Source organism: Megalops cyprinoides, chromosome 16 (assembly GCF_013368585.1).
Source record: "Megalops cyprinoides isolate fMegCyp1 chromosome 16, fMegCyp1.pri, whole genome shotgun sequence".
Classification (NCBI taxonomy): Eukaryota; Metazoa; Chordata; class Actinopteri; order Elopiformes; family Megalopidae; genus Megalops; species Megalops cyprinoides.
Genome location: NC_050598.1, coordinates 21,679,968 through 21,703,624, shown reverse-complemented (window position 1 = coordinate 21,703,624; position 23,657 = coordinate 21,679,968). Strand labels below are relative to the sequence as shown.

Genomic DNA, 23,657 nt, shown 5'->3' with positions numbered 1-23,657 from the left:
ATGCTCTCATATGTTGCGCCGACCCTGTTTGTTTTACTTTGTAATGCCTCTCAATGGAAATGATTATAACTGAAATGAAACATATGGCAGCTGCCACTTGAAAGCAAGGTTAAATATGATGAATATGCGCCTTTGAAGTTCGCTCTCATTAACAGTACTTGCACTGTGACTGAAAAGCTGATGAACACTCTGATTTGGAGAAATGAATGTGTCTGATGTGATTGAGATTGAGACAGTTGGTACTGGCAATATTTCCGCTGCCGATTCATTGTGTTCCCAATCTCCCATGACTACAGTCAAATATTGAAGGTAAATATGCACTTCTTTTGGAATTACTACCATGTCGGAATCATTGCCAGGCGATGTCTTCCATATAAACATCCCACTGTGCTCTCCCTCTCTCATATATATATATATATATATATATATATATATATATATATAGTATATTGTACTGTATACTGTAAAAAACTGATTTACTGAGAAGATTTTAAAAGGCCTCAGACGCATCTGGTTGACATCACTGTGGCATATACTTTGAACAAACTAATTCCATCACATCTATGCCCAGCTGCACATGGCAACATGTCACACACATATGTAGATATTTCTGGGATGGTTTCAATGTGCCTGTGATGGGCTGACCATCCTATTTACCCAAGAGAAACCAAACGGAGCACCTCCAGGATGTTGTGCAATATCTCGTGCGTTCTTGGGAACCACAACCACATACACTTGCTGACTTGCATGCAGATATTTTTGCAGAGTGGAATTTGATTTCACAAAGAGAAATAAAAACCTTTGCAATGTTTATGCCACATGTGGTCCATCCAGTACTAGCGAATGGAAGACACACAAAATACTCAACTTGTTTACTGATAAAATGGACTCCCTTTGTAATTAGCCTCCTTTGATCTGAAAATGGCTTTAAACATTGGTGTGTGGTAAATGCCCATGTCAGGGTTTCAGAGACTGCTGGCCACAACAACCAGCAGGTCTCCTCATAAGCACTTGTCTGATTTTTGCTTTTTGCCTGTTGCTTCTCTGAACAGAGGTCCTGTCTTCCCGGCTATGCCTTGTTTAATCTTGTTAATTGAGTTCACCTGTGTGTAGTTAGCCTGGTCATGTGATTTTGCTGTATATAAACCCTGCCTCTTGCCTGGTTCCATGCTCAGTCTTGAGCTGCCCTGCCATGTGTATGTTTGTGTGCACAAAGCTTGTTTTTTTATTTTATTTATTTTAAAAAAAAGAACTCCAGTAAAGTTAGTTTCTTTACAACCCATCTGTGCTGCTGTGTGGTCTCTGATATTGGATTCCACGTTACAGCCCAAGTATTATGCATAGTCTTTTTCTTCCTAAGAAATTAACCTATATTTTGTAATTAACCTATATTTAAAAAAAAAAATCTGAGCCAAAAATTGTTTGTTGCCAAAGCCTCTTGGTAAATATTGGGATGGCAATAGGTTTTGTCAGAAGATGCTTGCTCTAAATAACTGAATTTAAAAAAAAAAAACAAAAAAAAACAATACTTTTGGATATCAAAACTATTGTGAATAATTAATCCAATCCCCATGTCAGTTTTCATGTCAATGTTCATGAAGTGTTCATGCAGATGTTCACCATCAGGCCACCCCAGACTAACTTCATGGCTCTTGTTCAGGAAACTCTTTGATGTGAGGAGAACCAGGGGATCCTTGCTGTCACAATTACATTCCGAGTGCTTCCAGAGTAATGCATTTTTACATTCCATTCCTGGAAGTCACACATGTTGCAATTTATTGTGGTAATAAGCGCTGGTAGTTGACATATTTTCGCTGATGAGGAATGCATTCATTCTAGACTAACTCTACATTAAAAGGGTGGCAGCAACAGACTGCCAAAGGGGGGAGTATTAGAGTGTATACATGTTCAAAGGTCACACCCCAACTCACAGGTAGCCTTCTTCACTGTGACACACAGAGGAAGTATGGAGGACAGGAATATGCACTCCTGTCTGCCACTTTGGGTTTCACTCCAGACTTCACACTGGAGATGTCAGTTGCAGCTTACCGCCAGACATACTTTTCTTTCCCTCGAAACATGGAGGAATTTATACAAACATACATTAGTCTTTAAGCCAGAATGGAATGCTTGGGTTGAAGCTGTCATTGTCTGTGTCTGTAATTTATTACAGGCAGCAAGAGGGCTGATGAGAACAAGCAACATGATGCCAGCACAGCACTGTGGTTAAGGACGAGGGTTTGTAACCGGTAGGCTGCATGTTTAACAGCTGATCTTCGTTTGGGCCCGGAATTTGTATATTTTCCATGAAGTTATGTAGTGACAACTGCTAATCAAAAAAAAAAAAGATGATTCAAGTGTCGACAGAACATAGTAAACCGTTAAAAAGAGACCCTGGGAGCGCTTAAATTGCTAGATATAGATATAGATAGCCCTGTTTTGCTCCAATGCATGCCTCTACATCTGCTAGTCGTCAGTGGGCAGAAACAGGAGATGGAGGCTATGCCACCAAACTGGTGAAGGCAAACAAACCTCATAAAACAACGTGGACCTGATCACGGTCTATCCACCTGGCTCCAATTTCAATGGCATGAACATTTGTGCTTGTAAAGCTGCAAGACACCAAAACATCCCCCAAAACAAATTACTACGACTTAGTAAAAATCTGACTGATGTGTTGACATTAATCAGGGCAACTTCATAAAGATGAACAAAGTAATAAAAATGCTTCCTCGGTTCATGTTACTCCAAAGGTCATTGCAGTATCTATGCCCTTATAAAGACTAATTGTTTATATGTGTTAGTGGTGCTGTGTAATAAATACAGGATTCATTCCGCATTATTCCTGAGGAGGCTGTTCTGGTTGATGGATTTTTATTAGCCATAAGTCTGCTCCAGACGCTGGAGACAGCATTCAAAGAATTTCAACTTAATTATGTGAGTGCTTATAATCACAAAGTCTCTTTGATTGCAAAAGTAATAGGTCACAGACTATTTCATAATACAGGCCAGCTGTCTTTGATGAGTCCCATTAGTGTACATGGGGTTCCTCAGCACTGCCTGGAGCATGCTGCTGTGTCTTGGAGTTGGATTACCACACTCTCAGGACTGGTATAAGGTAAACTTAAATGCCCCTCGACCCCTTAGATACTGATCAGCATTGTCATGTATTGTTCTGTAATTCAAGATGCTTCAGTTCATTCCAGTGACTTAACTCTGATGTCCAGTCTGAGCAATGGCTGAAATCTGAATGAAAACCATGCCCCATCTGTTATTAACAAATGGCAGATGCAGTAATCACTTCTTGAAGAGTTTGTGGGTGAAGCTGTAAACACGAAATACTAGAGTGGTTCTTTGACAAAATGAAACTCCAGTTCCAGTTGCAAGTGTTAAATAACTACAATGCATAAAGCACCCATCAATTATTAAAACCCAGTCCAAGGAGACTTTAATTGTTCACTCATTAATGTTTGTTTAGCATATTATTTTGCCAAACTATTGTTCTTTGTTGAATTGATTGGGCGCTGTAATAATATAGACGGAGGCACTTCCAGTCAAAAGCACTGCCTCCCACCATAATGCACACTTAGGCAGGTGGGCTAATGTCCCGGGTCACACGGACCTCGTCTCCACGCGCACAGTGGAAATCGATGTTACACACCGCCAGTTTGTCACATCCACCTGCAGTTCTGTCACTGTTCAACAGATTACATCTTCCACCCACGCACACTGCTAGGGAGCTGGGCCCCAGTGAAGGCACCAACAGGTTCCACATCACATCATTCCAATGGCATTATTGCACAATTGTTGACTCACCTTATCAGTTTGTCACTGCAAACAAATAAAATCCCAGGCATAAAGACATCTGTTTATGTTCTTCTATAGTTACAAGGTGAGGAAGCCTTCAGATATATACAACTATTTCCACATTTCAAATTTATCTGTTTTTGCTAAAGTTCCACAGATGCTGTTTTACTTTGACGTAAAAGGACTTTGAGTAAAAATAGTACACCAAATGATGTACAATCTGGTTTCAGAACAGATCACAGTACCACTACAGGTGTTATGAATGCTGTAAATGATATCAGATTCTAAACAATACTTTGGCAGTTATTTATTGATTTGATATCATTTGATACTGCAAACCATCAGACTCAAAGGCTGAGTGATACCAAGTAAAGTACTATAGAGCAACTGGGGGTTTCAGAATTACATCAGTAAAAGAATCTTGTGTTTCCATGCAGATAGTAAAAAGTCGGATTATTTGGAATTAACAAATGGGGTTCCACAGATATTGGTTTTGGGGCCTGTTCTCTTCATTGTTCACATAAACAAGCTTTAGTCTGGTGTGTCAGATGCCAATCTCCATTTGTATGCTGATGACACTGTTGTTTACTTTTGTGCTGGTGCCCGTGATCAAACTCAGTGAAATGTACCATTAGCTTTTCATAGTTTATAGTTACATTTTCAAAATCTGAAATGTGGTAAATGCTGATAAAAAAACAAGCTGTGTTCCTGTACAAGCTGTTCAGGTAATTATTTACAATATAATATTGTTCTATGTTTTTTTACATACTATGCACTCCTTTTTGCTCTCCTAAAATAAATGTTAACAAAATAAATACATAATCAGGTCCTGCTCCCACAAGTAAATGCAGCATCTGCTATATTCCATTACTATAATTATCTATAATGTTTACAGTATTCCAATTAACCTGGTACTTGCATAAATTGTATAAAGTTGCATGCTAGTACTGAATGTTGAACAGGGTACACAATTTAAGAAAAAAAGAAAACATTTTCAGTGGGAGCTGGGAAAATGGGAGCTATTAGTGCCATTAACCATGTGCATTTGAGCTGAATGTCCAATGGGGGGGGGGGGGGGGTCATTTTGAATACAGGCACTGTGAACACAGGGCAATTGAAAATTGAGCAAGGATAGCTTATCTCTTTACATAGTGTTTGTAAGATTACGTATTGTCTACAGTAGAGGCCCTTAACCTGTTCAGCACTTTGTCAGTGTTATTACTGTGCATTGCTATTTACTGAATGTTTGAAAAAATATTTCTATTCATGGGTGTGAACATATGCTTTAGGTCTGGTTACGCATAGAAGGTATCCAATCAGCCCATTTCTCCCTAGGTGTTGTGTGATTTAAATTCACCTTTATTCATTAAAGAGCAAGTTTCCAAATAAAGGTCTGAATCAATGCTACTCAAGGAAGCTGTGCATAGCACATTTTATTGGATCTGGTGCTGCATCTACTTCTGTGTAGAAAACAAAAATGGTGCTCACACTGATGTCATGATCATAAAAAAGATTGTAGAAGACAAACTTACCAGACACCCTGTACTTTAATAGTTAAAATTTATCTTCACTTCCTGTTCCTCCTCTTTCTGTTTTTTTTTTTCTCAACTGCACCACAAATATGCATGCACCTGCATGCGAAAATTGCTATAACTCTGAGGGTGTAGTTTGTTGGCTTAATCAGTGATAATTGTTTGTTAGTGATAATTGGTTAATTAATTGCTGAAAATGATAACATTAAAATTTACGCAATAATCAGTGATCATTGCACAGAGGAATTTCACACATCATTGATTTGTTAATATTTAGTTGCTGAGACAGTGACTACATGTCTCCTGCCCAGCGAGAAATTTAAATGTATCCCTAGGTGCATGTCAATCTTACATTTACATTTTACCTTATATAGCCCTCATGTCATTTTTCTCTATTGCTTACTGGGAAAGGAATATGTGAGTGGCAATTTGGAAGTGGAAAGTGAATAATACAAAATATCCTAATAGTAGGATTAATATTCATACTTGATAACACAGATGTAATTGTGCAAGGGCTCTTACCGGTTCAATTTTTTGTTGTTGTAATGAAAAAGAATTAATGCAAAACAATTTTTCAGCAGAACTCACATGAGTTGAAAGGGAATTAAAATCACAGACACAAAGTTGGAGAGTGCAAACGAAATACCGCTTTGGTGAGAGCAATTAAAATATCAGCTTCAATCAGCCCGTGGATCCATCTCCGACTGGCCTGACCTTGCTTTCAGACAGCAAAAAAAAACAAGGCAGTGGAATTTTCCGGCCCAGCTGGCAATGAAGCCTGTCTGCTGGAGCTGAATACATTGGTGGTCCCCGAGGACCCTCCTCACAACTCGCTTGTGTCGCGAATTTATAAGAGTGAATTTGAAAAAGGAGGAGGGTAAGAGACAAGCTTGTGACAACCACAGAGGACTGATGCATCTTGGGAATAGAAATTTTCTTTTTTTAAATATAGAATACACTGAAACAAAAAATAATACGTCTCCTGCAACACTTGTCACGTCTTTGGTATAAACACATATATAAATTCCAAAAACAAAGCAGCAAATAAAAAGCACTGATGTACAAAGGCAGAAAAAAACTGAAGAGACCAAGGGAGTCTGTTCAATCTAGATTCAAAGCAAAAAACCCATGCTGGGAGATCCCAAGCGGCTCAGACAGCAAGATACTCGTCTTGAGTGCAAGCTCAGCCCTATGGCATGGGCACGCACCAGCCAAGTCCTCTTCCGACAATGACCAGGAAAAAATTGGCTTTGTTCAGATGGGGGTGGGCTAGTTGGCCAGGGTCCAATTGTCATCTTGTTCTCAGCACCCTATGACTCCTCAGGTACCTGTGAGTTGGTCAGATGATGTCTAGTGGAATAGCACCTATTTTCCAATTGACACTCAGTCCACTGTAGTGCATTGTGGGAATTATTGTGTGAAAAGTAGTGTTGGTGTATGGGTGCATTCACCTTACCTTTACTCCCCTACACAGGTTGGTATTGTGATAAGAACCTGGAGTGGCAAAACTGACACAAAAAGTTGGGTGAAAAGGAGAGAAAATGTAAACTGCAAAAAAATGCCATGGTGGTGTGATATTACAGCACAAGACAATGGATTTTAAGTCCTATAATTTACACTTTCGAAAGCTGACACAAGCATCCATCATTTTTACAGAGCTCTCTGAAGTGCATCTGAGCAGCATAATTTGCAAGTTTTCAAACAATTTAGTTGCTTTGGCAGCTCTTCCTTCAACCAAAGCAAGAATTTTAAGTGTAAATTTGCATATGTTGGTGCCATGGGAAGCACTAACATAATGATTCCCAAAACCGAGCCTCAGCTATTCATTTATAATCAAATTCAACAACACTACATATAATTAGAACTTAGTGACCTGAAAAAAACAGCACTGTCAGGGTTGGGAGGTACCAACATGGTTCCCCGAACATTTCAATGAAGTGAAAAAGCCACAAATTACAGCTGTAATTGCAACTGGAGGTGAGAAGTTTTGATTCATTTTAGCCTTGGCCTATATTGCAGAACCTGTAATTGGGTCCTACAAACTAGAACTATTGTATAGAAAGTTGCTGACCAAGAAAGTAAAGCTAAGTATCTGAATTGCTACTGAGCTGTAATATTCTTCATCAACACAGACTGAATATCTAATAGATTTTTCTTGCCCATAAGAAGAGTTTGAGAGCAGCCCAGCATGATATTCTCTCATGTCTCTATACCAGTGGTAAATGTCTCCTATTTCTAAGCACTTACAGGATTTCTGCTTACATTACTCCTATGTGTAAATGGATGGTTCCCATACTAATCCTGCTGTTAATCAGCTGCTAACAGAAATATATGGAGTGTAAGTGAAATAAATGGGTAATACCCTCTGCCAGTGTCACAGGAAAAAAAAACAATACAACATGTTAGAGAATTATATATCTCTTTTATGAAATCAGCCATTGTGGTGGTTTAATAGGTTTCCCTGAACACAGAGCAGCAGCATAAACATTGAAATCACACTGTAAATTACATCATTGTGTTTGCATTGTGTCTACGTGTCAAAGTATGATTACAGCTGCTGTCAAATCCCTCATTACAAAAGTTATTTCACTTGTGCAGTTATGAAAGAATAAAGGCAGATTTGAATGCCTGAAATCCCTCATTAGAGTAGAAAAATAGGTCTATGCATAACATTTCGTTAGCCTAGCTATTGAAAGGTTTCCCCTTGTTTTCCTCTGCACAGTACAAGGTGTAACACTTCAAAACATCCCTTTAGCCTTTGAACCTGAATAAAAATAAAGTAAGTGCTGTTTCAGAGTGGCAGTCCAGTGGAGATGGGTGTTGAGCTTGCACAGGACACCGCTGTACTCCGTGCTGTTGTAAACATTGTTATCTTGCCCTGGGTCCTCCTGCAGTAAGTACAGCTCTCCGCCGTGGATGTCAGACAGGTTGGCCTGGAAGCTGACGGGGTCGAAGCTCACCCACAGGGTGTAGCGGTAGTCGCAGGAGCGGATGGAGTAGCCCATGACGCGGATGTCCGCCAGGAGGGGGAGGTCGGAGTCCTCCTGGGGGGTGTCTGAGGGCCGGGGGTACTGGCTGTAGGCGATGGCCTCCGAGTTGTCCCTGTGCTTGGGGCCACGGAAGCTCTGGGCCAGGCTGGAGCCTTCGGTGCAGAGCTGGACGCGGAAGGAGGAGCGCGGACAGGGCGGAGGCGCCTTGAGCCCTGCGAGCTCCGACAGCGTGGGGAACAGGTCCACAAGCTCCACCATGGCGTTCACCTGTCTTCCTGTCGGACAGGGAATGGAGTTTCACCACGGCACTGGAAGGCTCAGAGAGACCAGACTGAGCAGCCCACATGCAACATATACACACAACCCAGTTTAAAGGATCGGGTTGGAAATTTCTCCATGCCTTAGGTGCTGTGATCAGTGTTGATTTAAGCACCTTCTTACAACACAATATACCTCTCTGCCCTCTAGCCAAAATCTGATAATGTAATTATTCAATGAATTGTTCACTTGAAATTTAAAATGCACTACAGTACAGACAAAAGTCAACACATAAAATATTTCTTTCACCACGTACAGTATGATATATAACCAAAGCATACTGAATATACTTTAAAATGGGATAATCCTGGCTCTAACTGCTCCTTTGAACCAGCACAGATCACCAATTATCTCTTATTACCAGACAATTTATACACCATAGGGATCTTAACATTCAGCATAAGTGTCTTGTTGCTCTTGGAATCTACTGCCAACCAAGTGAATGAACATGCTAGTCTTAATCTTAGGATAATGTGGTGAAGGCCAATATGGAACTGCCCTAGCTGTTTACCTTCAGAGAAGCGCTGGTGTGAGTCCTGGAACACATCTATGTAAGGGAAGATTTTTTTCCCGGCTTTTTCTGAAGCTGATGTCAAACCGGGTACATAGACCGAAAGGGGCACCCGCGTAGCCACGTCAAAATTGCTATATTTGGCCCATTCCCCATGCTCTCCTAATGACCAGCCTGCAAGGACAGCAACACTGTTGATTGCCTGTGAAAATTAACTTGAATTAAACTGAATCTTAGCAATTGAACATGATTAAATAATTACCACTAAACAGAAGCTGAGAAACATCAGCATAATTTCTACATTAAATGTGTGACATGCATTACACAACAATAATATGTTTCAAGAAATAAAAACCCCAAAGGCGAACTGCTGGCTAGTCTCAAGTGTCACACAGATCCTGCATGAACTGAACATAGAGCAAAAAGAATCCTGATAGCGGTTATTTACACCATCTTTGTACCACTCTTAATTATTAAGTAAGCCAATTCAAAAACAAAAACAGTCATCATAAGCAATTTAGCAAGATAATTATAGCTAAGTAATGATAAGATCAAATGGCAAGAAAAACAGAATAACAAGAATAACATATGGTGACTGCAGTTGGATACACCTGCTCTGTTAAAGAACACGTGCATTTCAAAAGTAAGTAAAATGCATGAATATAAACAGTCCACTGTATCTGAAAACATATGGCCAGCAAATGGGGTCTTTAAATCTACATGTGTATTTTGAACATTTCTGTACTACAGCAATATCTTGACCAAATATGTATGAACTTGCCAACTTCAGAAATTTCTAAACATTTTGACAATTTTCAAAATTTGAAAAAAAGGCACTTTGATATCAAAGTCAACTGATTCCACCAGTGTAATCAGTATGAAGCTGGTAATGAGCAAGCTAAAAATTGACAAAACACAGAAAAACTGGACAGTTGTAATATACAGAAAGGAAAAACATATTGGCTGAATAGCTACAAATATAAACCCTGGACTGAAAAAAGGAACTGTACAAATTGTGCTCCTTCCATTTTGATTAAAGGAAACCCCTGGCTACAGGTCTTTGAAACAGCCTGTTAACTGCACGGCAAGAGCAAGGGAAAAAAAGGATGTAGTTATACCCCCATCTTGTGGCAGTAAAGATGTACACAGGCAAGGAGATGCTTTAAAATGCAGACAACAGGAAGATGGTGTCTGTATATATTCTTTTAAATGCATTCAGGATGGCAGATAATAAGCTGACACAGAATAAAGACCAAAGGAGAGATGCTTGCTCACCATGATCAGAGGTGAACACCACAATGGTGTTTTTGGCCAAACCCAGGTCGTCCAGAGCACTCAGGAGCTTGCCAATCTGATTGTCCACATAAGACACAGAGGCAAAATAGTGCTGACGGATCCGCAGCTGAAAGATAATGGCACCCAGTGAGCTCATAACACTGCTGATTAGTATGAATTAGTATGTGAAGTAATGCATGTTAATGAAAGAAAATGACGCCCTTACCAAGGAAAATTTACCAATTAATTGATTACTATTTTTTTTTTTTTTACAAAATTAGCCCTATATAGAGATGGATATTTTCTGAAGCCACTCAGGAAATGAGTGTCTTGCTCTAGCATACCCCTCCACAAGATATGAACCTACAACCCTCTGGCTGCATGAAACAGCATCATGTAGCTTTGAAAATCTTTAAAAATCTTTTTAAAACATTAAACCAAAATCTTTCTCTTTGTTTAACACAAACGAGAAATCATCCATCCATGACATCTGCAAACCCTTGTTCTGGGTTTACCTGGAAGTCTTTAGGGATAGGCCCATAGGGAAAGCTGATGTTTAGAGATTCTACATCCTCTCTTTTGCGGATGTCTGTCCAGGGGTTGTAAGCTACAGGTGGCAGGCCTCTTGGCACATCAGGGTCAGGAGCCAGGGATAGGCTCTCCAATGGATACAGCTTTAAAAACTCCTGAAAATAAATGAAACACTTGTGTGCCTGTAACACTTAGACCTCCCCAGAAGCCATAGCAAGTCCTCCTTCCCTTTCCAATGAACAGACATAATAACTCTGCAAACCCAAATAAATGATAAACACTTTTCCATACATTGGGTCTTCTTCATTTTATGTCACTTAATACTGTATGCCATCTAAACTGCAAAAGCATTCATGCAAAAAATTCTCATCTACCCGTTGCATTCCTAAATGTATTCAGAAAGAACACTGCATTTTTTTCCAGTAGGGTTAGACAGGAACTATGAAGGTGACAACATGGAATTTGCTGACCTGGAACTGCCCATTTCAGTAGAAAGAATTTAGAGGAAGAACTGTAAATACCTGTGGGATTCTGAATGGAATGTGAGGCTTGTAGTATCCCACAGCGAGAAAGAACGGGCTGCCCGTGTCTTTCACAGACCTGAGCAACCTCACTGCCTCCGCTGTGTTCTCCATATCTGGCAAGGTCTTCAGAGGCATTTCTGTCACGTTAACAGGGCACAGCAGGTTGACGTGCAACTTGCCATCATCACCCTTGCAGACCTGTTTGAATAAAAAGTTGGGTAAAACACCCTATAACTGTCTTTTTATGATCAAACTGATAATTCATTTTCAAATGTGCCACGGCAGGAAACTATATCACCTCTCTTTACAGTTGATAGGTAAAAATGGCTTCCATCTGTAGCAAACTAAACACAATCACAAAATGTTTGTACTCACCATTACTTATAACATTTATATTTAACATTTTGACATTTGGTGTGACATTTGGCAGACACCCTTATCTAGAGTGATGCATTTTACACATGTTCATTTTAAGTCAAATACAGTTGTATGGCAGATTGTACATTCAGGACACAACTTGCCACATCCAAACATGTGTAAGTCCCTTACATAGTGTTATGAGAACTAGTATATACATTCTGCAAATGTCACATGTAGTACAATGTACCTGAATATAAACTTGCAGCACATGGGGAAAAGAGCCACGCTCAGATCGGAGAAAAAAGATGCAGTGTGAAGAGAAGGGGCTTCGGTGTACAATGGAAGATGGCCAGTGGCTTTTTGACAGCAGTGTGAAACATACATTTTCCCATTATCAGTAAGCAGGGGGATGGAGATTAGTGGGGGTGACTCAAGGGAGTATTTGGGAAGACTGTGGCCCAGCCAAGCAGCAGTATTTGGGATAGGCTGCAAGTGTCTGATCGCAAGGAGGGGGTTTTAGTAAGTCCAAGTGGGACAGGGACCATAGGCTGGACCAGGAGATTGGCTGAGTATGTGATGAGGAAGGGGAGGAATCTTCAAATGTTACGCATGAAGAATTTGCAGGCCCTACTGATCAATGCAACGGTTAATGGACGTCAGTTTGCTATCAAATATCACCCAGAGGCACTTGACTTCCTGGGAGGTCGACAGCGCAATAAAGACTAGAATAAAAACATTTCAGCAATCAACAGTATTTACCATGATGACATTAGAAACATTTGTAGAGAGATTTGGATTGGTTATCATTCTCATTTTTAAAAAAATGTACTGTACTATTTCCTGAGTGGAATTTTACAAATTCATTGGATACGTACAATCAATCAATACAGTGAACTACTTCCTCCTGTTTTCAATTAAAATGCTACGTGTTAAAGAACTGGATCTAAGCTGTATGAAGCAAATACCCAGACTGCTTATTTGCTATTTGTATTCTGTAGAGTATTTTGTAATGCTCAGTGTGTTGCTTTGAACACAGGTAGCTACCAAAGAAAGAAAGAAAAAAAAAACATGTCAAGTGGACAAAGCAGCAGATGCAACATACACTGACCTTCCTCTTTTCATAGGCGAAAGAGGGAGGATGATACGGAGGTACAGACCAACTGTACGGGTAATCATCCGAGTGATTGGAAGCGATGCCTTCAGAGCCGGCACACAAAACAGAGACATGTTAGTCCTGAACATTCCAGACAGTTATCAACATGGTCAGGGAATCTGTGGATCAGCAAATTAAAAATGACAAATAAATACATTGGGGAAAATTTGAATATATGAGGAATTAAACTATATCTCTGGAACAAAGACATCTACTAAAGAAAGTAGATTTAGGAATGTATGTAGAAATATTTTTTTCCATTAAGAGTTCTTTTGTGTGTTTGTTTTGAAAACTGACTTCGAGGTGGTTGCAACTAAAAATGCAATATGCAAATAAAAAGTCAGTCTAATCCATATCCTAAAATGTGGCTAAAAACTGAAATCACCGTAAGTCAATCGCCAGCAAAAATCTTACCTGGGTGGAAAACCTTCCCAACAGACATGGTGGTGTAGCCTTGGGATTTGAAATGTTGTGGAAGGGTGGTGTAGTTTCCCGCATGGACTCTCCAATATGAATTAAAGTCATACAGTCTGGTTGTATCAGGTCTGCGACTTGTTAAAAAAGAGGTTCTGCTGGGGCCACAGACAGCTTGCTTTAAAACAAGGTGGAAACAGACAAACAGACAAAAATAAGGAAGACAACAAAGCCCAGGAGCGGAAGCGTCAACGTTTAGAGCTTAAGAATTACGTTTATGGTAATATTTTTGTGCTCCATTTACACCGAGACACTGCCGGTTTATCCTGCTTAACGTACCTGGGCATACGCATTGAGGAAGACTTTACTTTGGGAAGCAAGCTGATCGATATTTGGTGATTTGACGACAGGATCGTCATAGCATCCTAACGCTGGTCGCAAATCATCTGATATTATGAAAAGGACGTTCAGCTTCCCTGGAAATTACACAATTCAGGTGGAGTTATAACAGTGCATTCATTTCATGATAGCCCATTCAACATGGCAGTTTCGGCAGAGCAATAAACGGTATTTACTTCTGATCAGACCTCTAGTACAACCTGTAGTAGATAAAGTGGTCGCTTAGTACTGATCCTAACATTACCAGTCCGTTACCTAGCTAGCCAACTGTCCGTGCTGAAGTTAAATTTTATGGAATGAGCAACATGGCAAGCCAACAAGCTCGGTCTTAAAAGCTATCTGGTAATCTGAAATCTCTTAGATCCCTGGTCTTTTAGTTATTTACGTTCTCCTTAGTACTTTCACTGCATGGGTAATCGTAAATTACCTGTCGACCCAACCTCCACTGAGGAAAAAGTTAAAATAAAACTAAGCCATGTCTGGGAGGGGGAAAGCATGGTGAAGCTACACAGTTTCTCCTAGTCCTCTTAGGTCGCTAAATTATGTAAAGTAGAGGATTTTCGTCTTGACTACTAATTTCATAGCATTTTCTGGGTTCCCAAGGCATCAGAACGTAGCTATCTTTACGTGTGCTCTTTACGTCCAGGACTTCTGGTGCGCTTGTTGTGTTTAGGATTTATTTACTTCCTGCCCGAAAGCCCCTCCTCTAATCTCTGCTGTCATTGGTGAGTACTTCTGCCACTCAGTTTAACATCATACGGCTTCTGTGCTCATTTGGTCACCGCGACATTACCTTCTTGTGACGTCGCAGCAACGTTTCCATTTGGTTCCGTGATAACGTTGTCGCGACGTAGTACATTGGTCGGTTGCAGACGTTATTTCATGGTAGCGTGGATTACGTTGCCGTGACGTTGTCCCTTGGTCACTTGCAAACGTTATCATTTGGTACCGTGAATAACGTTGCGCGACGCCGTACCCTGGTCAGAGATAATATTTCCGGAAATGATCGGTGACAACTGTGTAGTCTACATGAATTTCACTCTAGCTCTTACGTTAAATGCTGCATCCCAGCACCTATAAACAGGCAATCTCATATCATCCATTTGCAACTCGGGCATGTCATAGGCCTACATCTGTCTAAATGGCTGTTTTATTGGAATTATGGACAGGTAGTGTAGGCTACAACTCAACAAAAACCATAATAGGAAAATGCAATGAGTATCTGTCTAGTATTAGTGTTTCAAAATTGGGCTACAGCTCATGCCTCCTAGAGTGTCTGCAAGCTTTTCAGACGTCATGGCTAAATCTAGATATAAAATTAGTCTGCAGACAGCACTTTATTCGCAATCCCTTGTAAAAGTCAAAACTATATTACACTGTAAAAATAGAAAATCGCCTCCATGAAACTGCAATTTGCAGGACAATGCTTTAATAGAACAATTTATTTAAACCATGAGACATTCCACGTTGCCGCGACGTCCGACTTGACGTTGTAGTAGGCTATGTGTATGTGGGCATTTTTTTTTGTTATTATGTTAGATACAGTAAGTCTACTACTGAAGGGTAATGCAGGTGTATGACCCGTTATATTTGTTATAGGTCCACAGTAGTCGGAGCTCCCCGCCCCCGTTCCTTATTTCCATTTCAGGAAGTTGGCAACTCTACCCCACCCTAATTACAACACCTATGTCTATAAGCAGGGTGTGGAAATCAGAGCTGAACAATTTGAGGCAGCTTGAGAGACGGGTGGAACATCAGCATGGGTGAGTCCTGATCAGCTCTGTCAAAGAAAATGTTAACATTGATACGTACAGGAACAACTCTAAAGTTTCATGTAAACAGTTTAAAATGAACATTTGTGGCTAAATGATCTCAACCACTCGGAGACACTTGGAATTAAAATAAACCTATCTAGGTTTTGCAGTAAGTTGTATTTGTACTGGTTGTGTTTTATGAAATAGACTATGTTTAATTATTATCTTTTCCTTTGTCATAAATTCCATTTTAGCCTGCATTTATGGAGATGTCACAAAGATCGACACAACAGGTGCATCGGAAAGAACAGCGAAACAGGATAAGCTAACTGTCAAAGGTCTGGAGTTATTTTTGATAACCATTCAGTTGTGGACACATTGCTTTTTCAGGACTTATTACCACAATATCAATACTGTAGGCTATTAAACTGTGCTAAATCATAGACAGCCTTGCTAAATTACATTTTATGTAATGTAACTTACGTTTGGTCATGCTCTTACATGGGTCCCTGTATCGAGAAACACAATGTAGCCTAGTTATTTCACTATCGTCTAGCTGCTATGTGGCAGTCTTACATGCACTAGCACGTATGAAGAACATAATCGCTTCAATTGTTTAATAACTCTTTGTTTGAAAAGGGGTGGAGGCCTCATACAAACTGGCAGAGCATGATCTGGGCAGGATGAGCAAGTATAAGGATGTCATTATCAAGGTGGGGAAGGCCCATCAAATGGATCCAGCTGTAATCTGCGGTATCATTTCCCGCGAGTCTCGAGCTGGGGCAGCTCTTAAAGATGGCTGGGGTGACCATGGCAACGGTTTTGGACTCATGCAGGTGAGTAGAAGTGGGACAATTATTTGGATCTGAGCATTAGGATGGTGGTTGGAGATTAGGAGGAACTGAGTGATATTGTAATAGCTGAGTTTTTGCAGGGCATTGCGTGTCGAAATCAACCCTTTCGAAACTGTTGAGATTTCTGTGAACAATCTGTTAACACTTCTGATCATCTTTCTGTGCTTGTGTCATCATTATCTATCTATGTATATCTATATATGTGTATGTATGTATGTTTGACTTTTTTACTGTTACAGTTCCAACACTTAAAAAGATTTAGAATATTTAGAATATTTATCCATTTCTGGCATGCTTGTCGTCAGTGTGTAACAATAATTTTTTCAAAAAAAGATATATTAAAATTAAAAATTGTCAATTGCCTCAGGTTGACAAAAGACACCACAAGCTAGAAGGGACATGGAATAGTGAACAGCATATTAGTCAAGGCACCAGAATTCTGATTGAATTCATCAATAGGATCAAGAATAAATTCCCAACCTGGCCAAAGGAACACCAGTTCAAAGGTATTGTACTCCCTTAGTGATTCAGGCTGTTGCCAAAGCCTGAACATCAAAGTATTTGCTTATCCGAAACTCCCCTTTCTACATATTACTTAAGTTAATGTCATTCTAGTAATACTGTGATTCAAGAAGTATATTGCCCATAGGTAGTGCCCCTCTCAAACTTGTAACTTTCCGATTGCATACCCAAAACTCAAACCACTGCTCCACAGTATTGCCCCAATGTGTTATAATTATTCGGTGTGGGTATCAAATAGAAAATAAAATAACAAACCAAATGTTTTTCAGGTGGAATATCAGCCTACAATGCTGGAGATAAAAACGTCCGTACTTATGAGCGAATGGACATCGGAACCACTGGAGATGACTATGCCAACGATGTTGTGGCCAGGGCCCAATGGTTCAAAAGGAATGGTTTTTAAGGAGTGAATCAATGCCATTCTTGGGGAAAAGGAATGCTGCAAATGATCTATCTTGTACTTTAAAAATAAACATACTATGGGAATCACATTTATTAGTTCATTATCTGTCCCACCAACCTTTAAAACAGTAAGAGCCAGAATTAAGATTTCGAAATATTTTCCGTAGTTCTAGATTTTATAACATATGCATTGTCCCTTCCTGGGGGTCCTGAATATGTATGTTAATGTATAATGTATATGTATCTCCCGTAAAATCTGCAACGTCATAATTTTATGTTTGGTTTTGTCTCCAGCGCGCACCTATTACCATGACTGATATGTGCAGCGCTAGACCTATACGCCAAGACGGCCACTAGATTGTGCTAAATGGCAAGGATTTTGCTACAACGGCAATCCATGAGATGAGTTAGTGCTAATGCCAAATTATCACAGCACAGCCTACTATACGCTACTTGTTTAATTTCTTATTGGGGGGGATGTTCTTCAGAAAAAATATACAGCGGTAAAACAGGCAGTGCGGATGTTTTGAATGGGTACCTCTACAGAGTGGTTACTTAAATTTATCCTCATCCCTTGCGCATCAGATTTTTTACAGCAATCTAGCTGTCATAAGAGGCTTTTGTCCGTATGTTTTCTGTTGAAAGCCGAAGCTAGCTAAACCACTCCACGTTCCAATCTAGCCTCGAAACACTTCCATGGTAGACAGTTAATTCACTTCCTTGCAGTGTAGAGGGCGGTACACATTCTTTGGTCAAAGACACGAAACCTCACCAGGATAAATTTAATAACCACATACCGTTGCTGTATTGGTTGTTTTATGGACGAACGCGAATTCTCACTGCAGTATCATTTAAGATGTAAGTACCAATTTGTTGTTGTTGTGGTTGTTTTTGCAGCTGCTGCTTTTGTTCGTAATGGATCAAACGCTACATTTTAAGTGCCAGTACCAACTATTTCGCGTTTTCTTAGCAGAAAACTAGGTGGCTGGAGTGATGATTCAGCCAAAGTTTGAGTTTGAAGGATAAACAGTGCTACAGCAGTCTAAGATACTCAAATCTAAGCGGTTAGTGAATGGTGTTTTGTCACCAAAAGATCTGAAAACGTTTTAATGCAGGAGTGCCAAAATTTATAAAGAAAAACACTTTTATGAACACACCAGTGTTTTAGCGCATTTACAGATACAGCTGGTTCATTATCAAGATGGTGTCTTCATGTAGTGAGCGAATGCATGAGTAGTATATGTTTCAAAAGTTCACGAGTTAACGTAGGCTATATGATAGCGATGTAACATTGGCAGATATATGATCTAATTCCTCCTGAAATGGGTTGTTGAGTACGCGAAGTACTCAAAGTCAACGTAGACATCCAACCTGAATGGATGTAACACCATTCACACATTTCTCCTGCTGAATTACAATTATTACCACCACTTTATGTTCTTCTGTTTTAAAATGCAGAAGTTGTGACTTTATTTGGCGACAAATACGGCAAGGTTTAAGGTTTTTTGAGGCAATCCCCAAAACACTTAAATTAAGGCTGGGTGAGGCCAGAATCATGATGCAGTTGTGGGTCTTTTCTCCAAATTTGAATAGTGCTGTTCCATGTTGATGTCCAAACCATAAGGTCCCATCAGGTCAAAGGTACCAAAAATAAACATAAGGGAACAGCAGATTGAGAGCCGTCCTTTGAGAATCAGCTGACAGACTTGTACAATGCAGAAAGAGGAATTCCAGCAAAACGCTGGAATTCCAGATGAGACAAGGCTGTTGTGCTCCTTGAACAAGATATTTTACCATCCTTGCTCTAGTAACAGCCCAGCGCTGTAGATGAAACCATGTGTATGTATGATATATAAGTATCAGTGTATAAGGTTAACTACGAAGCAGTCAATAATGGAACAGTGGAAAATGGATAAATGTATTGCAGAGATAATCCTGTTATAACCTTATTGTGATACTCCATAAAATACAGCGATGAAATACCCAGCGTGGTCTTCAAATTCAGTTATTGAAAAGTATCTTTCCTGCTGTGTTGTACACATGAAGCCAACATAGACTGTTGTTTAACATATTGACGTGCCTCCCAAACTCCTTACCAGATGTTTTACAAATCTTGTTGGACTTTGTAGATTTATTATTGCAGCAAATATGACAACTTTCCATTGCTTGTATTTATGTTAACTAAAGGCAACACAAACTTGTAGCATAAAGTGATCATTTTTGTTTTTATATGTCATGTCTTTTTACACTTGTTGCCTTTTTTGTTATCCACTTTTCTCATTGCAACGCTGAACAGTTGTATACCGTGCCTTCAAATAGTACAACATTATTCTCACGCAGAGGTGAAGCATCCACAAGGCACCAGTCTTATGCTGTACAACCGGCTCATTATGATCTTGTCTCTTCAGTGATGTATTTGAAACTGATTCTCGGCCAACTGTGATCTAACCCCGTGTGAAGGAGGTAGTGTGCACAGTGGTGCTGGGGCTGATGGGGTGGAATGAAAACAAAGGGAAAGCTCAAAGCTTGCTGCAGATGTTCCTGGCACACAGGGCTGGGATTTGTCCTCCCCACAGTACAGGCATGCAAGAGACTCTTTCAGGCCCAGGATCCCAAAGAATCTAATACCGTACGACTTCTCAAGAACTGCCCTTCGAGGAAATAAGATCAGATGCCAGCAGCAGCTGTGGAGAGGAGGTGCTGTACTAAGCTGTTCACTCTATTGTGCTTATTGCTTTTTAAAATTATTTTCAGCCTCTGTATTACAAACTATTACTTTAACTGAAGATGCTGATAAATGGATGACATTGTAAAAGAACTGTAACCTATGTAAGTCGCTTTGGATAAAAGCGTCTGCTAAATGAATAAATGTAAATGTAAATGCTGATGAATTTGTAGCCAGGTCATCAGAGCTAGCAAGTCCTGGTGGCTTAAGTCTTCAGCTGATTTTAAAGAAAGGAGCCACTTACAGAACTCCTTCACTTTAAGTGAAGGCCAAAGCCTTTGGTGTCGAAGCACAATGAGGATTCTGGGTAAGCTTCTGGGCTGTTACATTTCCTCAAATGGAGAGCACACGTCTGAATTCCGTCAGTGTCACCTGGGGTAGCCACAGTATGTGTTTACTCAAAGGATAGTAACAGCAGTTTAAACAGTGTCTTCCTTGGTCAGGAGATGTTTTCCATCTTGGATTTCGCCAACCATGTGACTGGATTGGTTCAAGTCCAGAGAGTTTCTCTCACAAACAGAGCTGGGCTGGCATGACGTACTGCCTTTGTCGGCTGAGTAACAAAGTTTGGAGTTTCCATGTTCCTTCAGAGGACAATAACAATGAGAGGTTAGGCCTCGTCACAGCCTCTTCAGCCTCCCTGCTTTCACATAAATCTTATCTAATGAGATTAAATTGTAAAATTACCATTTTCTTTGTGAAATATTGATATCACAGTTCTCAGTCTGTTTGATCGCTAGTCAGGGATAACATATTAACCATTTTGTGATGAAAGAAACCGTAACAAAAAAGTTATACAATTACAGGACTAATAATTTTATTATTGTCATGCCTTGTAAAACCAGAGGTCATTTACTCACATGCCGCTCCTGCCCACACACAGATCCCTGAATGATTTGGAAGAGTAAAGATGGTTAATGAAATGACTGAGAACATAGGAAAATGCAGGCTTAAGGGTTCTGTGTTTTATCGAGCTGTAAAACCCAGCTGGATATCAGTTTATAGAGAGAGCAGGGGAGAGTTTACCTTCAGAGCAAGGCGACCATTACCGAGGTCAATACTGAAAGTTGTATGACGCGACATGAGACCGTCCCGAAACCACCGAAGGGCTCCCTTTGTTCACATTTACATCTCATAGACTTGTTTTGTTTCTTTCGACCAGTGTGACAGTGTTTCTGTCGATTTCAGCCTTTTTCTCTGCGCTAGGGTATCATTTTTTAGTTATTTACAGTTCAGCGTACATGGCCTTAATTAGAACTTGGGCAGAGCACTGGCTCGGAAGATGTGTTCCAGATGTGAGCTGGAATTCGGAGGACTTTCTAAAGTAAAGAAACATTATTCTGCAGGGGAGGAATACAGAAACTGGAGTCTGTGAACACTGGCAGGGGCAAGGGACTCGAGAGAACAGGGAGAAAGGGGCCCCTTGCTCAGTTGCAGACACGGATTGTGCGTCTGTCTGTTCAAGGAGAATATATTAGAGCAGCCAGTCAAGATAAAAAAATGGCTCATTTGGCATTCATCATGTTTAAGTATTTGGAGGAACATTTATGATGTATTCATATATTATTTGGTTTGTTTTTGAAGATGAAGAATGAATGAATGAATGAATGAATGAATGAAGAAATGAATGCTTAAAACATGTAAAGTTCACAAAGAACTTTTGTTCTGAATACATGTTCAAATACTACATTGTCTGTTACCTGAGAAACATTCATGGCATAATACTGAACTTCAGGCCAAATTAAGCAGCTGTCCGATTCTAACATTCCCTAATAAAATGTGGCCTCTGTAACCATAACCATGTGCAAATATTGTCACTGACTGCAGGCAGGATTTTGTAAGGTTTGTATGTACTGTGGGAAATTTTCTCCAAGGGTGATGCTTAATGATTGTGATGGGATTAAGAGATTGTCTCATCTGCATCTGTTGAACACGTTGGGGTCTTAAATGGACCCTCTCTGAGGCTTTAATGACAGTGCTTTTCAAAGTGAGTTTTCATCAAATGAGCCATGGTCTTCAGAAATCTGGGCCAGCACGAAAGTGGTTCAGGAAATACCAGTCTTTTTTTCCTAAGAGGAAAAAATCTGACCGACATTCCTCTAAACCTCCAGTAAAGGGTTCTCTAGGTTAGACATTAAGTTTAAAAGTGGGCTCACACTTATGTATCAAGATTCACTGTAGTGATTCAGATGACTTTCCATGCAAATGTACTGGATTTTGTTCCTTAGATGTTCACTTTTTAGTGACTGTAAGTGCTGCATTATGTCTGTCTGTTTTAGCATATGCTTTGTAAAACAGACTCCTCCAGAGAGAAAGGGGAGCAGTGAAGGGGAAGGGGAAAGGGGAACTTTTTGCGGTGGAACATCCCCTATAAATATTGTCGCAACTCTATAAACCTAAAATGGGTTGATTCTGGGTAAATGCAGGACTGCTGAAACTGGTTTTCTGTACATGTGTTTTGTACAAGATATGAAAGAGAGACATTCTGTACAAAACAAACAAACAAAAAACTGGCACAGAAGGAGTTTGGTACACGTTGCTCAACAAATATCAACTTTGAGTAAATACTAATTGCATGAATGAATTTGTCAGGTATTTCTATCAAAAAAATGTGTAATAATATTGACTGTTTACAGTACCAAAGAGCTGTCTTGTTAAAAGAAATGGCAAAGTAGTTTTGAAAAATAAACTGATTTCCTATTAAAGCTAAATGGCTAACCCCCCAGTTGAGGTTTTATGCATTCATTTACATATTCAGACTAAGAAAATTCAGCCTATGTTCAATTTTTGAATAGATATGCAATGCAGACTCTGGTCCTACAGTTTACATACTTTTTCTTCTGAGAATGGGAGGCTTGGATAATAGCCTAACGGGTCTGACCGTGTCAGTTGGGTTCAGATCCATATATAGCCAAATTCTTTTTAGTCCAGGATGTGAGGCATCCCTACACAGTCCAGTTTTCCTCAGGAGTTAAGGGGCGAAGCTTGTTTGTACCTCAGCAGCCACTTATACTATATATCAGAATGAGCTCATATGCATTCTAACCAGAGGCATCTGTGCTTTTGACAATCACTTTGCTGAGTAGATGTCTTTTGCAAGATAACGTTCCTTATGATCATTGTTCTTCTGTCGGCCTTTGCGAACTAATAAATCAATACTAATGAAGGGCTAGATCTCTGAAAGTTGTTGGAACGGTGTCTGCTGGGCTCTGAGATGATTGGTTTGAAGGTTAGCGAAGTTGGTAGGACAGGGTGGAGATAAAGACATCTGCTGTCTTTGTTGATACAGGCTCAGCGGCTGAGACGTCTGATTGGCCGTGGCTGTTGTTTGTCTGGGGGAGATAGAGCCAGGACACCCCTCACGTCTCCTCGGGGCACCCGCTGCCTAATTATCACGGAGACGCTGGGTAAATCCCCTGCAAAGCTGTTGGGGCTGAGACAATGGCAGCAGGCTGGGGGGGGGGGGGGATTATGTGACGGAAAGGAGTAGGAGGAGAAGTAGGAGGAGGAGGAGGGGGTGGGGGCGGGGGGTTATTGCAGCGCCGGGCAGACAGCGGGAGCTTCAGCCTATCCCTTCCCACTATAG

General features: G+C 40.2%; 2 protein-coding genes across 2 annotated transcripts; one reads left to right on the top strand and one right to left on the bottom strand.

Moving 5' to 3' along the window:
• Nucleotides 1–7,788: 7,788 nt before the first annotated feature.
• ids (iduronate 2-sulfatase) lies at nt 7,789–14,469 on the bottom strand. The gene is made up of 9 exons (XM_036548757.1): nt 14,242–14,469; nt 13,755–13,891; nt 13,416–13,593; nt 12,957–13,045; nt 11,486–11,686; nt 10,949–11,119; nt 10,434–10,560; nt 9,159–9,332; nt 7,789–8,604 (listed from the first exon to the last, which is right to left on the bottom strand). The coding sequence occupies exons 1-9, from the start codon at nt 14,309–14,311 to the stop codon at nt 8,078–8,080; spliced, it is 1,674 nt and encodes a 557-aa protein (XP_036404650.1). The 5' UTR covers nt 14,312–14,469; the 3' UTR covers nt 7,789–8,077.
• A 1,074-nt stretch (nt 14,470–15,543) lies between these two features.
• lygl1 (lysozyme g-like 1) lies at nt 15,544–17,380 on the top strand. Its single transcript, XM_036548142.1, has 5 exons — nt 15,544–15,577; nt 15,823–15,906; nt 16,208–16,404; nt 16,790–16,928; nt 17,214–17,380. The coding sequence occupies exons 1-5, from the start codon at nt 15,574–15,576 to the stop codon at nt 17,345–17,347; spliced, it is 558 nt and encodes a 185-aa protein (XP_036404035.1). The 5' UTR covers nt 15,544–15,573; the 3' UTR covers nt 17,348–17,380.
• Nucleotides 17,381–23,657: the final 6,277 nt, after the last annotated feature.

Bases quoted from the DNA above. Each gene is read 5' to 3' on its own strand.
- ids (XM_036548757.1), bottom strand. From the start codon at position 14,311: ATGCTTTCCCCCTCCCAGACATGGCTTAGTTTTATTTTAACTTTTTCC. The intron at 13,892-14,241 runs GTAATTTACGAT...TGTAATTTCCAG, and splicing joins AGTGGAGGTTGGGTCGACAG to GGAAGCTGAACGTCCTTTTC. The intron at 13,594-13,754 runs GTACGTTAAGCA...CTTGTTTTAAAG, and splicing joins TCCTCAATGCGTATGCCCAG to CAAGCTGTCTGTGGCCCCAG.
- lygl1 (XM_036548142.1), top strand. The intron at 15,907-16,207 runs GTCTGGAGTTAT...TTGTTTGAAAAG, and splicing joins GGATAAGCTAACTGTCAAAG to GGGTGGAGGCCTCATACAAA. The intron at 16,929-17,213 runs GTATTGTACTCC...AATGTTTTTCAG, and splicing joins AAAGGAACACCAGTTCAAAG to GTGGAATATCAGCCTACAAT.